Raw genomic sequence first — 15,787 nt, forward strand, 5'->3', positions numbered from 1 at the left:
TCTTCACTAGGGTCACGGGGGTGCTGAAGCCTATCCCAGCTATCTTCGGGCGGGAGGCAGGGTACACCCTTAACCGGTCACCAGCCAATCGCAGGGCACACGAAATCACACCATAGGGCAATTTCGAGTCTCCAATCAACCCATCACGTATGTTTTTGGGATGTGGGAGGAAACCGGAGTGCCCGGAGAAAACCCACCCAGGCACGGGGAGAACATGCAAACACCACACAGGCGGCCCCGGATCTGGGATTTGAACCCAGGTCCCCAGAACTGTGAGGCGGATGTGCTAACCGGTCACTCACCGTGCATTGTTTATATGCTCTGTAATACATGCACGTCACTTCCATCAAGTTGTCAACTGTAGTTTAGCTACAAATTAGGTTTTTATTACACGTGTTGAGCACTCCCTGATCATACCCGAAGCTCGAGACACTGGGGTGTGGTTATTCTATCCACCGCAAGGGTTACCAGAAGTGACGCTGCAATTGCCAAACACAGCGCACTACACTCGATACACAATGGCGAGCAATGTGTTGGAATATGAGGAGGAGGAGGAGTTCGATTTACAGAAGCACGCCACTGATCTTGGCATCGGCGGTCGGAACCTGACAATGAGGGAACGACGAGAAGCCAAGTAGCAGCTGTACAACAGAAAAAGAGAGTGGCCAATACAGACTGGTATGTTTGTGCATCCCATAAATCCATAATTTCCTTGCTCGAGCTCACTTTTCGATAGAAACATAGACATTAATAAAATATAACAGGTATGCTCATGGGGTCTTGTCTTTTTATACAGTCATGGCTAGAAAAAATGGCACCCCAGGGGTGGCAATATTTTTTAGCACGACTATACGTATTATATATTCATACCCCTTTACAAACCAGATCTGCCATTTCGAAGTGATTATATAGCAGGTGTACAGCAGTTAAATTGATAAATATGATGCAGAATGCACCTTCTGCTTTTTGCATCCAGCGCCTTCCGGTCTTCGCCTCTTTTCCGGCGCTGTGACGTCACACGAGCCAAACAGCCTGTTCATTCGGCGTTGTGTGCTATTGTTCCATGCTGTTGTTCCCATCCTTGTATATCTGGGTTATGATTTAACGATGTCATGATGGTTTATTGTGTGGCATTTGGTTGTACAAATGGTTCAGGCAGTGGCAAGAGTTTTTTTTTTTTTTTTTTTTTTTTTTTTGGCTTTCCAAGTGAAAAAGGAATAGGTGACCAGTGGATAGGGAAAGTCACTCGACAGGGGAAGAAACGTGGTCAGCTATGGGTGCATAGCAAGCATTCCAAACTGTGCTGATCACTTCGAACCGGCGTGTTTTGAGAAAGACTTAGAAAAAAGCATTGGATACAGAAGTAGAGGCTGAAACCAGCTGCGGTGCCAACTATTTTTCCTACGGCCATCGGGATCTCTACCGCCAGCAAGAGAACTACATCCCGCAGCTGCCACGGTGCCGCGGCGACGCGAACTGGGATGACAAAAAACTGCTTGAAGCTAGCACTTGGCCTGTGTTTTGAAAGATTGTTTACTATCTGCTGTTTAAGTTTGTTGCCACCATTAAGCACTCTTAACTAAAATTTTTGTCCGCAACTCAAGACAAAAAATTGGCCAAGCAACTGCTCATATCTCAAAAAACCCGTAAGACTGGTCACACCGACGTTGTGGTACCACTGTAATTACGAATAGAATTAATAAAGTTTCAAATAACTGACAATGAATATGTCTCTCTTTAGAACTGACCTCTGAATATGCTGCAACAAGGAAGCAGTTTAACAAAAGCTTAAGTGAATTTGGTATGATACAGGTATACTCCCTAACACTGAAAACAGGTTAATACATTCATTACCACCCAGTTTGACCAGATTTGTCATAGTTTTGTGTTTGCCTTGTTAATCCAGGAGAAATTTGCAGTCATGGCCCTGAATGCCTTTGTGATGGAGAGCATGGCATACCTGACATCAGGAATGATGGACCGACCTGGACTACCAGATTGTTCTTTAGAGGCTGCTGTGGTCAAGGTTAGACACAATTATCATTATGAATTATTGTGGTAAATCGGTCAATTGAGTGGGAGGGCACAAAGATGTTCAAAGTCCAGCAGTGAAACATAGCTGTAGGTCTGCCCGAAAGCCAGTATGAGAACTTCTAATCCACAAAGCACAGTTCACCGTTTTCCAGGAACCATTGCCTTTAAACAGAGAAGCTAGAAGCTGATTCCTGTGACAAAATCCCAAAGTCAATAAATCTGTCAAGACTAAATTATCTGCAAATAGCAAAAATCCTCAGTCTACCTGTCTGCCCAACACATTGGCTGCATCCAGAAATTTCCAGCCATCGAGAAAATTATCACAAAGGGGGAACATCAACAACCTTAAGTTTGAGGCTCATCCTGAATTAGCCATTTTACAGCTGGCAGTGGAAGCCAAGCTCCTGCTCCAATTGTATAGGGATTGATTGGCTTTTCATAAAGGTCCCAAACCCCGTACAGTCAAGTATTAGACTGTAGTCCAGTTGCATTAAACAATTGCATTAAACACATGTGGGCTGCACCCTCCAGTACACTGGTTAGGACATTCATCTTTTCTATTACCGTAATTTTTCGTGTATAATGCGCATTACTGCGGGGGCAGTAACTTTAGTAGGGATGCCCAGACTCCCCTCTCCCCAGCCACTTTCATCCTCATTTCGACCGCTTGTATCTGGGATCTTGTTCTTTCGACCCAAAGCTCATGACCATAGGTGAGGGAGGAACGTAGATCAACCGGTAAATTGAGGGCTTTGCCTTTCGGCTTCGCTCCTTCTTTCCCACAACGGACCGATACAAAGTCCGCATCACTGCAGACGCTTCACCAATCTGTCTGTCGATCTCTCGTTCCATTCTTCCCTCACTCGTGAACATGACCCCAAGATACTTGAACTCCTCCACTTAGGGCAGGATCTCATCCCCGACCTGGAGCGGGCACGCCACCCTTTTTCGAATGAGGACCATGGTCTCAGATTTGGAGGTGCAGATTCTCATCCCAGCCGCTTCACACACTGGTGCGAACCGCTCCAGTGAGAGTTGGAGATCATGGCAGGATGAATCCAACAGAACCACATCATCTGCAAAAAGCAGAGATGCAATACTGAGGCCATCAAATCAGACCCCCTCTATGCCTCGGCTGCGCATAGAAATTCTGTCCATAAAAGTTATGAACAGAATCGGTGACAAAGAGCAGCCGTGGGGGAGTCCAACCCTCACCGGAAACGAGTCCGACTTACTGGCAATGCGGCCCAAACTCTGATACCGGTCGTACAGGGCCCGAACAGCCCGTATCAGGAGGTTCGGTACCCCATATGCCCGACGCACCCCCCACAGGACTCCCCAAGTCCATAAAACACATGTAGACTGGTTGGACGAACACCCATGCACCCTCGAGGACCCTCCCGAGGGTGTAGAACTGTTTCACTGTTCCACGGTCAGGACGAAAACTATTCCTCCTGAATCTGAGATTCGACTTCCCGACGGACCCTCCTCTCCAGCACCCCTGAATAGACCTTACCAGGGAGGCTGAGGAGTGTGATAACCCGGTAGTTGGAACACACCTTTCTGCTTGGCCACCCGGCACCCTTCAGCTCTCTCAGGAGTCCCACAGGCCAAAAAAGCCCGATAGGACTCCTTCAGTTTGACGGCATCCCTCACCGTTTGTGTCCACCAACGGGTTCGGGGATTGCCGCCACGACAGGCACCGACCACCTTACGGCCACAGCGCCGTTCGGCCGCCTCAGCAATGGAGGCGCGGAACATGGTCCACTCGGACTCGATGTACCCTGCCTCTCCCGGAACGTGAGCAAAGTTCTGTCGGAGGTGGGAGTTGAAACTCCTTCTGACAGGGGATTCTGCCAGACGTTCCCAGCAGACCCTCACAATACATTTGGGCCTGCCAGGTCGGCCCGGTATCTTCCCCCACCATCGGAGCCAACTCACCACCAGGTGGTGATCAGTTGACAGCGCCGCCTCTCTCCTCACCCGAGTGTCCAACACATGCGGCCGCAAGTCCGATGACACGACCACAAAGTCTATCATCAGACTGCGACCTAGGGTGTCCTGGTGCCAAGTGCACGTGGACACCCTTATGTTTGAACATGGTGTTCGTTATGGACAATCCGTGATGAGCACAGAAGTCCAAAAACAGAACACCGCTCGGGTTCTGATCGGGGGTCCCGTTCCTCCCAATCACGCCCTTCCAGGTCTCATTGTCGTGAGCATTGAAGTCCCCCAGCAGAACGATGGAGTCCCCAGCGGGAGCGCTCGCCAGCACCCCCTCTAAGGACTCCAAAAAGGGTGGGTACCCTGAACTGCTGTTTGGTGCATAGGCACAAACAACAGTCAGGACCCGCTATCCCCACCCAAAGCCGGAGGGAGGCTACCCTCTCGTCCACCGGGGTGAACACCAATGTACAGACGTCAACCCGGGGGGCAATAAGTATACCCACACCTGCTTGGCGCCTCTCACCGTGGGCAACTCCAGAGTGGAAGAGAGTCCAACCTTCGAGCCCCACCTCCAGGCCTGGCTCCAGAGGGGGGCCTCGGTGACCCACGTCCGGTCAAGGGAAAACGTCTTCCTGAATTTTAATCTCCATAGAGGTTTTTGGAACTGTGCTTTTTCTGGTCCCTCACCTAGGACCTGTTTGCCTTGGGTGACCCTACCAGGGGCATAAAGCCCCAGACAATTTAGCGCCTAGATTAAGAGCCCACAATTTAAACAATTTCAAGTATTTATTTGTTTATTCTTGCATAATTTGGGCGTCCAGCTCATAAAACCCATGGAATCAGGAATTCAGAGAATTTGAATACTGTTAAGAAATCACCATTTACTTCGCAGTTTTTACAGAAAGAAAAAAAAGAGAGAAATTAGGGTCACATTAAATCAATCAAAATATGGTACTTTCAAAACGATATGTTAATCTTCAATACTTGGTTGGGAATCCCTTTGCTTTAATCACTGCCTCGATGTGCCGTGGCATTGAGGCAATCAGCCTGTGGCATTCCCTGGGAGTTATGGAAGCCCAGATTTCCTTGATGCTTGCTGTCAATTATTTGTTTTTGGGTATGGTGCCCCTCATTTTCCTCTTGATAATACCCCATACATTCTCAATGTGGTTTAGATCCGGCAAGTTGACTGCCCAGTCATGTGATGGCAGGGGCTTCAAACCAGGTTTTGGTGCTTCTGGCGGAATGGGCAGGGGCCAGGTCCTGCTGGAAGATGAAATCTGCATCTCCATACAGATCCTCAGCAGAAGGAATCATGAAGGTCCTCTAAAACATTCTGGTGTAGACCTTTGCGGTGACCTTGGATTTAAGAAAGCAGTTTACCAACACCTGCACTGGACATTGCACCCCAAATCATGACTGACTGTGGATATTTGACACTGGACCTCAAGCAGCTTGGGTTCTGTTCTTCACCCGTCTTCCTCCAAACCCTTGGACTTTGATTCCCAAATGAAAGGCACACTTTACTTTCATCGGAAAAGAGGACGTTGGACCCTGTGGTCAACAGTCCAGTCCTTCTTCCCCTTGGCCCAGTTGAGACGCTTCCTACGTTGGACCGGGCTCAGAAGTGGCTTGACCCGAGGAACCCGACAGTTGAAGCCCATCTCCCGGATGTGTCTAAGTGTGGTGGTTTTTGGAGCTGTGACTCTCGCCTCAGTCCACTCTTTCTGGATCACTGCTTGATTCTTGAATCTTCTTTGTTTTTCTTTTGTTCTTTGCATTGATATGCTTGGACACAGCACTCTTGGAACAGCCAGCCTCCTTAGCTGTGAACTTTTGTGGCTTACCCATCCTATGGAGGGTATCAATGATGGTCTTCTGGCCAGTTGTCATGTCTGCAGTCTTCCCCATGTTGAACCCAACTGAGACAATTGAACCAAACTGAAGCAATTTAATGACACCTGGGGAAACCTGTGCAGGTGCTTTGAGTTTAGTAGATGATTAGTGTGTGACACTCAGTTTAAAACATATATAGCCTGCAAAATTTGGGTTGATTTCTTCACAGTATTCAAATTCTCTGAATTCCTGATTTTGTGGGTTTTATGAGCTGGAAGCCCAATTTATGTAAGAATAAACAAATAAATACTTAAAATTGTTTAAACTGTGGGCTCTTACTCTATGAAAGTTTAACTTTTTGAATGCAACTATGGAAATAAAAAAACTTTCCCATGATATTCTAATTTTTTGGAAAGGGTCTATATGTACAGTTGTGCTCATAAGTTTACATACCCAGGTAGAATTTTATATATATATTAATATGACTGAACAACAATCATCATTAATTTCTTCGTTTTATTTAATGATAATGTTTTTCTGAAATGCTTGACAGTTTAATTTGAATCCATTAAAATAAAATTTAATGCTTCGCCTGGTCCATGTTTTCTTGAAAAAATTGTACCCGTCTTACAAATTCTGCCTGGGTAATCAAACATATGAGCACAACTATGTGTTTTCTCATTTACTAAATAAAGGTACGGGTGTGAATTTCAAAGTAAGCGTAAGTAAAAAGAAAGTATTACGTGTTCAAATAAAGTGCTTAACTTCAGAAAAAACGAATAAAATACAGATAATCATGTTTTGATCATATGGGTAGAAGCAAAATCATGCATTGTTAAAATGCATTTTACATGGGTAGAATGGTTTTCCAGAATTTTGAGGTCAACTTTGGGGGTGCGTATTATACAACCCCAATTTCAATGAAGTTGGGACGTTGTGTTTAAACATAAATAAAAACAGAATACAAAGATTTGAAAATCCTCTTCAACCTATATTTAATTGAATACACTACAAAGACAAGATATTTAATGTCCAAACTAATAAACTTTATTGTTTTTAGCAAATAATCCTTAACTTAGAATTTTATGGCTGCAACACGTTCCAAAAAATCTGGAGCGAGGCAAAAAAGACTGAGAAAGTTGAGGAATGCTCATCAAACACCTGTGTGGAACATCCCACAGGTGAACAGGCAAATTGGGAACAGGTGGGTGCCATCTTTGGGTATAAAAGGAGCTTCCGTGAATTGCTCATTTATTCACAAGCAAAGATGGGGCGAGCTTCACCTCTTTGTGAACAAGTGCGTGAGAAAATATTCGAACAGTTTTAGGACAATGTTCCTCAATGTACAATTGGAAGGAATTTATGGATTTCATCATCTACGGTCTATAATATCATCAATCTGGAGAAATCACTGCATGTAAGCGGCAAGGCCGAAAACCAATATTGAATGCCCGTGACCTTCGATCCCTCAAGCGGCACTGCATCAAAAACCGACATCAATGTGTAAAGGATATCACCACATGGGCTCAGGAACACTTCAGAAAACCAATGTCATTAAATACAGTTCGGCGCTACATCCGTAAGTGCAACTTGAAACTCTACTATGCAAAGCAAAAGCCATTTATCAACAACACCCAGAAACGCCGCCGGCTTCTCTGTGTTCTGTGGTCTGACGACTCCACATTTCAAATTGTTTTTGGAAATTGTGGACGTTGTGTCCTCCGGGCCAAAGAGGAAAAGAAAACACGACAATGGAGACCCTGGACTGTTAAGCAGCAGAAGCTGTACATCAAGCAAGAATGGGAAATAATTCCACCTACAAAGCTTCAACAATTAGTGTCTTCAGTTCCCAACCGTTTATTGAATGTTGTTAAAAAAAAAAAAAGGTGATGCAACACAGTGGTAAACATGACCCTGTCCCAGCTTTTTTGGAACGTGTTGAGCCATAAAATTCTAAGTTAATGATTATTTGCTAAAAACAATGAAGTTGATCAGTTTGAACATTATTTAACGTGGGTATTTAACCTTTGGCTCCCGCCTCTTGTCGCTCGCTTGGTTTTTTTATTTTTTTTATTTTTTCTTTTTCTTTTTATTTTTTTCCCCCTGTCCTGCTTCTCTGCTGTCCTGGCTGGCTAATCTCACCAGTCACAGGGTGGCCTCAGCCAACCCCCTTCCTTTTCCGTTGTCTTCTGGCGACCCCGGCCATGCGGCTTCGATCGCTTTTCTAGCCGCGATCGGTCGGCGTAGCCTCAGCAAACAACTACTGGCATCCCGTACCTGTCACGCGCGCAGCTGAGAGCAAGAGCTGGGCCCGCCACCAATTCAACCAGCAGGAAAGTTACAAGCGCACCCCAGCGGGGTAACAACTTTTCCTTTTGCATCTTTTTGGTTTTTTTAATGCATCCTTTTTCTTCATCTGAATCTTTCTTCTCCCTCCTGCGATCTCCGTAGAAAGACCATCCCCACCGACCAACTGATCTACAGTTGTACACCTGCAGCACAACAAGCGTTGCCAGAATGTACAATATTAGTGCCTAATAATTTGGGCAAAAGTACTAGCTTCACAAAGTCCACCAACAGACGGTCCTATCTTCCCTTTTCGTTACCCTTAGTGTTATTTTCTTTCTGTAGACCCTCCTGTGTGTTTCCCTATAGATCCCTTGTTGATTTCATTCAATATTCTATAAAATCCCACTCTTTGTTGTGTGTTTTCAGTTTAATACGGAAACCTCTGTCATCTAGGACTTGTATTTCATAAAATGTAGCAACCTTTAGATTATGAGACTAATAAAAGGTTTGTCGTCGTTTTTCCTAAATTTTACACAAAGAGATGTGGTGCCCTTTACGAGACAAAATAGCTTGATTTATAACGTTAAGCGTCAAATCACACTAAACCGGAAGCAACCCAGCTGTCGCTGCTTCGACGAATTTATTTCTTCCATAAATTACATTTTATCCAAACGCCAATATACGCTACAGATGGGTTCGTCAACTGAAGGCTATGAGTTGCGAAGTGTGGTGTAAAAAGGCCTTAAGCCTGACCAGAACCCATACGCGTGCCCAATCACTATGATGCTTGCCAGTAAAGCTCCTCCCTTTAGCCGGCAGAACAAATTTGCCTTTGGAGACCCTGTCAATAGCGAATAGGCTTGAGAAAAGAGCAAGTTGGCTCACTCAGGCACTGAAGTTCCCGTATCATATTGAGGTGGTTACTCACAGAAGAGGTTTTTTTTTTTTCCCGATGTTGTTTATTTGCCATGAAAACACAAGCTGTACTCATTATGTAATGTTTACTCTCTGAAGGTGTTCAGCTCCGAGGGAGGCTGGATTTGTGTCAGTGAAGCTCTTCAGGTCCTTGGAGGTCTGGGATATACAAAGAACTACCCATATGAGCGTTACATCAGGGACTGTCGTATCCTGCCTATCTTTGAGGTAACTTCATTTTTATTTATTTTTTGTCTTTGCACCTTGAATATCAACTTACATTAAGAGGAAAGTAGTAAAATAATCAAGTGGGAATGCATATAGCCTTTCTAAAATATTATCAATAGACAGTATGGCAGTTCCTTTAATCATTCCTGTAATTGTGTGGTGGGTTTGTCAAAAAAATAAAAATAATAGGAAGGGCTTCCATGTGTTATGAAATTTCTGTTCAGAACCACGCAGCATCTACCGGATTTTCATAATCCTTAGGTTCATTCCTTATCCATTGGGAGACTGGGTTTGGCAGCCTCCTTCCACCTCAAGAGAATCTGGTGGCGTGCCAACAGAGTAGCAAAAGCAACTATGCTGTGCCCCGGTAAAACGCTGAATATTGATACTAGGAAATCTGGCGTGATTGTGATTTCTGATATGAGGGAGAGAGCTTCAAAAATAACCCTCCAAAAGCTTTGCATTTGGACATAACCAGAACACATGGATGAACGTTGCATCCATCATCTTCCACGTGTTACATCGGGGGCTAATTTGTGGATACATTTTAGATTATTAGATTAGAATATAATATAGATCATAATTTTGGAATAGTGCATTTCAACTCTTTCCCTCCCATGGATAAATAAACGTGTCCATTTAAAACAAAACTTTCCCTGCCAATAACGAGAAAACTTTTGATGGCGGGTTTGGGTTGAGATTAGCCTGGCGCACCTCCACATACAGTAGATCATTTTACACTTGAGGCTGTATAAGTCCCGGGATGCACATTTCTGGAAACAATGAGTCCCAGCCCCGGAACAATGAGTCCCTGCAATTTATCATCACGGAATACAGATACAATAATCCTCCGCTACATTGCGGTTCTTGCTACACTGTTCCGCTATTTTGAAGATTTTTATTAGCTATTACTCTTTCTTTTATACTGTTTGTACAATATTTTCATCTTAGCCATTGCTCTTGCTCTCTATCAATATACAACCCCTATTCCAACAAAGTTGGGACGTTGTGTTAAACAAATAAAAACAGAATACAATGATTTGCAAATCATGCTCAACCTATATTTAATTGAATACACTACAAAGACAAGATATTTAATATTCAAACTGATCAACTTTGTTTTTAGCAAATAATCATAAACTTAGAATTTTATGGCTGCAACACAATTTGAAATGTGGACTCGTCGGACCACAGAACACTTTTCCACTTTGCATCAGTCCATCTTAGATGAGCTCGGTCCCAGAGAAGCCGGCAGCGTTTCTGAGTGTTGTCGATAAATGGCTTTTGCTTTGCATAGTAGAGTTTTAAGTTGCACTTACGGATGTAGCGCTGAACTGTATTTACTGACATTAGTTTTCTGAAGTGTTCCTGAGCTCATGTGGTGATATCCTTTACACATTGATGTTGGTTTTTGATGCGGTGCTGCCTGAGGGATCGAAGGTCACGGGCATTCAATGTTGGTTTTTGGCCTTGCCGCTTACATGCAGTGATTTCTCCAGATTCTCTCAACCTTTTGATGATATAATGGACCATAGATGATGGAGTCCCTAAATTCCTTGCAATTGTACGTTGAGGAACATTGTCCTTAAACTGTTTGACTATTTTCTCATGCACTTTTAAGCGCCTTTTATACCCAATCATGGCAGCCACCTGTGCCCAATTAGCCTGTTCACCTGTGGGATGTTCCAAACAGGTGTTTGATGAGCATTCCTCAACTTTCTCAGACTTTTTTGCCACCTGTCCCAGCTTTTTTGGAACGTGTTGCAGCCATAAAATTCTAAGTTAATGATTATTTGCTAAAAACAATAGTTTATCAGTTTGAACATTAAATATCTTGTCTTTGTAGTGTATTCAATTAAAAATAGGTTGAACATGATTTGCAAATCATTGTATTCTGTTTTTATTTGTTTAACACAACGTCCCAACTTCATTGGAATTGGGGGTTGTACCTTAGTTCGGTACTGGTATCAGTACTTGGCGCAACACTAGTTTGTTTTTCACCAAAAGAGTGACCATGTCAGGAGGGTTCACAAACTTTCAAGCAGCAATGTATAGAGGATTCGACATTTTATAGCGAAACAGATGCAACCATTCAACATGATGAGAAACAAACGGTTTAATGCTTCTCATTTTTGATGGGCAGTATGAATTTTGATGCAAAACAGGTTGCTTTGATTTGTTTGTTGTGCTGTTAGTAATGTTATTACTTTGCCCTTTTTTTAACCAACATATGCAGCCCATTGTTTGGAATGCGAGACTCCAGTTTCCTTCGTGTTTATTGATGCCTCAACACACCACACCGTAGAACTAAAAGTTCAGGCACACAAAAAAAGGAAAACACAAAATATTACAATTATTACGAAGATAACACTGCTTCGCACTGAAGCCAATAGCTATAGACAATGCAAAGTAATATCGACCACTGAAGGCGAGTGATGAGAGGCTTTTCCTCGGAACTCAGGATTGACATGCAGAGCTGTGGAGCTTGTAAGAAAAACCAGAGATGGGCCATATTAGTGGGGCCTGTCAGGGCCGTAGACCGAATAATTTTAATTTAAGCCGAGGGGTCCCAAATGTGGGAGAATTCCATCCATTCCTAAATTGTCTAGAGAGGGAGCAATTTCACGTAGCCTGTTGTTCATCAAAATGTTAGCAATCTGCGTGTGAGCATAAACCGTTAGGAGCACAGACAGCGTGGTTATGACCTGCCTATTTTGGTTTAAAGCTACACAAGTGAACGTCGAGAATTAAAATGGCTACACTTAGCGTGTTGCTTTGCGACCAGGAATTGACCATTTTATTAGCCATGTGTTGTCGCGTGGTGGGGATTTCGGACTGGAATTCCTGAAGTTGTGTCTCGATAGTAGTAAGGTTACAAGCGTCACCGGTGGGGGCGCTGTGAATGAGCTTCATTTCGGTCGTTATATTATTGGTATGTGGCGGAGCAGCGCATTCGGTTTTGTCGGTGTCTTGGTTCAGCATCTGCGTTGGCAGCCTTGGTGTAGTCCTTGATGTAGCGAGGATGCTGTCACGGAGTTTGGATCTGCTTGACCGGTCCGGTCTCTCAGTGTCTAGATTCTGTTTTGTGAGCGTCTTGGTTCAGCATCTGTGTTGGCAGCCTTAGTGTAGTCCTTGATGTAGCGACGATGCTGTCATGGAGTTTGGTTTCACCGTGTCGACCATCCTTCGTTTCATGCGTGGTGCATCGTGGGCGGATGCTTGTGTGACCGCCTTTTGCTACGTGGGGCCACGAGTGGCTGTGAAGTGCGATTCACTCATACCTGAGAGACACGGAAGTCATTAAGACGCGTTTCACCTGGCGCGGTGGGCTCTCGAGTCGGCTGTCCCAGATTCGGACAGGGGTTTTGTGAAGTGGCAGGGTCCTTTGACAGTGTCCCAGGGTTCCGACCTTGCGCTGGGACTGCTTTGTCAAACGTAGGAGACAGACTGAAAGATGGGCGCTCATTGATTTCATCAGACAATGTTTGTTGTTGGAAGCCTTGTTGCTTGTTGGCGATTAATTCGCGGGCTTCCTGTAATTCCCGTCGAACAAGTGTTATGTCTGCTTCCTGTTCTAGCTTTAGCTTTTGAAGTCGGTGCATGTCAGATTGTCTGACATGAACTGAATTGTGACATGAGTTCACACAACTACTCAACGCTTTTGGAGCGTTCCTCTTTGAGCATTTTAAGCTGAGTTTCAACATCAACTAGGCGGGTTTGTGCAGGGTTTAAACGAGAATTGGACTATCTTGGTTATCTTCCACATCACTCCGTTTTAATTGTGACACTAAGTTCAAAACCATGCAACCGAGCGTTCGAGCGAGATTTTTATCTTTCGTTTTGTGTTTGCCAGAGTAGCATCTGCTCCATTTGCACACTGATTGAGGAGTATCTGCAAAATTTGCACAATCAACATTGTCCCAGATTATTGCACTACTCGTCACTTTAAACCTGCATACACTCCTTGAAGTCTCAGCGCCCTTTGCACATTGGTCATTGCACCGGACTATTGCAATATTAGTCATTCGAACTGCTCTAAGTGCTAGAGGGCTCTGCATCTTTTGCACAATTGTCAAAAAATAAAAAATGTACCGGCATTACCAGACAACTAGCGACCCTTTAGCGAACATTGGACGGCCAACCCAGATGCTTTGCTCATTCTAGCTGGGGACTTTAACGATGCTGACCCCAAGGCTGTTTTTCCTAAACTGTACTCAAACATTGACTTTCCAACACGGGGAAATAAAACTCAGGACAATGTTTTTTACCCCCTTGAGAGGGGCCTACAAGGCCCTTCCCTTCCCCCACCTCGGTACCTCAGACCATCTCACTGTTATGCTAATGCAGGTTTACAGACCACTGGTTAAAGTCTCCCAACCAGTTAGGAAACGGGTACAAGTGTAGCCAGAAAGGGTCCATTGAGGCACTTAAACACTGTTTTGCCACCACAGACTGGATCATGTTCAAACAGGCTGCCACCTACAACTCCATCACAGACCTTACAGGAGTACACAGAGACTGTTACTGCCTAAATCAGAATCAGAATTATCTTTATTTGCCAAGTATGTCAAAAACACACAAGGAATTTGTCTCCGGTAGTTGGAGCTGCTCGAGTACGACAACAGACAGTCAATTGACAGCGAATACTTTTGAGACATAGACATTAAAAAAAAAATCACTGAGCAATAAAAGGTTGCCAGTAATCTGGTAATGCTGGTACAATTATTTTATTTTTCTTTGACTATTGTGCAAAAAGATGCAGAGTCCTCTAGCAATTAGAGCAGTTTGTAATGACTAACAGAACAATAGTCCGGTGCAATGACCATTGTGCAAAGGGCGAAGAGACTTCAAGAAATGTATGCAGTTTAAGTAACTAGTAGTGCGATAATCTAGGACAATGTCAATTGTGCAAATGGTGCAGATACTTCTCAAGCACATGAGTAGCAGGGTGGCGAGACTACTGAGGTGGATTTTTTCGCCTGTGGTTCAGAGTCGGAGGTCACCCGGGAGACCTGCGACTTTCCGTTGGGCAGGGATGAATGAAGACTCCGAGAGAGACTCCTTAGTGTCATAACAGCTGCTTACATTGTCAGAACAACGAAAAAGCCCCTGAAAACCCCTGGATCTCAGTTTATCAAGGTTTAATTCTCTGGGCGTGGAATTAGCCCCTCCCTGGGTGCACTCGGAAGATGGCCGTTCCTCATGACCATATTTGGAATCACCCCCTGCCTGCTGGCTCCTCACATTTTAGCTACACCCGGTACCCTTATCTTATAAGATGCAAAACAATCCTCTTTGCAGACTGGGATGCCTGTTGTGAACCCAAGACATGTTACTGACTGGGCGGAAAAAGAAAACCCTAATAATGGTACAAATGGTTGAAGGAAGTCCTTTGATATAGAACTTCAAAGAAAAGATGCTTGGCTTGAATACAGATCTCCATTCATTTGGCCCTTGCAAAGTAACTCTGATTGTGGTACTATTGAAATATACTACACTACTACAGTGAGTGCACGAGTAATGTTACAATGGAATTGTAAGTTGACTGTTTAAGAAGTGAATGGCAAGAGTGAAAAGCTGTTGGAATGTCTGTCTGTTTTAGTTTGCATTGTTCGGGTAGCGTCTACCTGAGGGAAGAGCCGGAAGAAGTGGTGACCAGGATGTGGAGGGTCCAAGAGCATTTTGCATGCTCTGATCTTATTTCTGGCATTGTGCATGTCCTCAAGGGTGGGTAGGGGGGTACAGATAATTGTTTTCGTTGGACTCCGTTGGAGTCGGAGTTTGTCCTTTTTTGTAGCAGACTGTGATGGAAGAACACAGGATTGATTCGATGACTGCTGTGTAGAACTGCCTCAACAGCTTCTGTGCCAGGCCGTGCTTCCTCAGAAGCCGCAGGAAGCACATCCTCTGCTGGGCCTTTTTGAGGAGATCTATTGAAGATCTGTGTGATTTGGAGCGAGCTGGTCCGGCAAGACTTTGAGGCAGGATGGGGACACAAGGTCTGGGCCTGCTGCTTTGTTGATCTTTTATTCTTTGAAGCTGCGTCTCACCTCCTGTTCGTGGATAATCAACGAAGGAGGGGGAGTCAGAGGTGCGATGGTGGTGCGGCTGGGTGGGTGTGGGGTGTGAAAGTGTCCTTTTCAAATCTGCAGTAGAAGGTGTTCAAGTCGTCAGCTAGTCTTTTATTGTTCTCAGCTTGGGGGCATGGTCGCTTGTAATTGGTTAGCGATTGTAATGCATGCCAGACTGATTTAGAGTCGTTAGCGGTAAACTGTTTTTCTAACTTTACTGCATAATTTCTTTTTGCGATGTTAATTTCTTTAGTCAGCTGGGTTCTAGCGCAATTATACAGGGCTCTATCTGCACTTCGATATGCGTCCTCTTTAGCCTGGCAAAGTTGCTTAAGTTTGGCAGTGAACCACGACTTGTTGTTATTGAATGTGTGAAATGACTTTGTTGGTAAATACACCTCTTCACAGAAACTGATATAGGATGTGACAGTGTCCGTATATTCATCTAGGCTGCCAGCTGAATTTTC

At 44.3% G+C, this 15,787-nt stretch overlaps 1 protein-coding gene across 6 annotated transcripts in view; it reads left to right on the top strand.

Moving 5' to 3' along the window:
- Positions 1–15,787, top strand: part of acad9 (acyl-CoA dehydrogenase family, member 9) — a 77,633-nt gene that overhangs the window by 31,833 nt on the left and 30,013 nt on the right. For 5 of the 6 annotated variants that reach the window (XM_061784610.1, XM_061784607.1, XM_061784608.1 and 2 more), the window contains 3 exons: positions 1,742–1,812; positions 1,907–2,026; positions 9,121–9,249. In XM_061784610.1, the coding sequence (XP_061640594.1) occupies positions 1,742–1,812; positions 1,907–2,026; positions 9,121–9,249 (320 nt within the window). Of the gene's footprint in view, positions 1–1,741; positions 1,813–1,906; positions 2,027–7,962; positions 9,091–9,120; positions 9,250–15,787 lie in introns of those variants that run through there. The other variant, XM_061784612.1, reaches the window with a different exon arrangement.

The sequence above is a fragment of the Phyllopteryx taeniolatus genome, chromosome 9 (genome assembly GCF_024500385.1).
Source record: "Phyllopteryx taeniolatus isolate TA_2022b chromosome 9, UOR_Ptae_1.2, whole genome shotgun sequence".
Taxonomy (NCBI): Eukaryota; Metazoa; Chordata; class Actinopteri; order Syngnathiformes; family Syngnathidae; genus Phyllopteryx; species Phyllopteryx taeniolatus.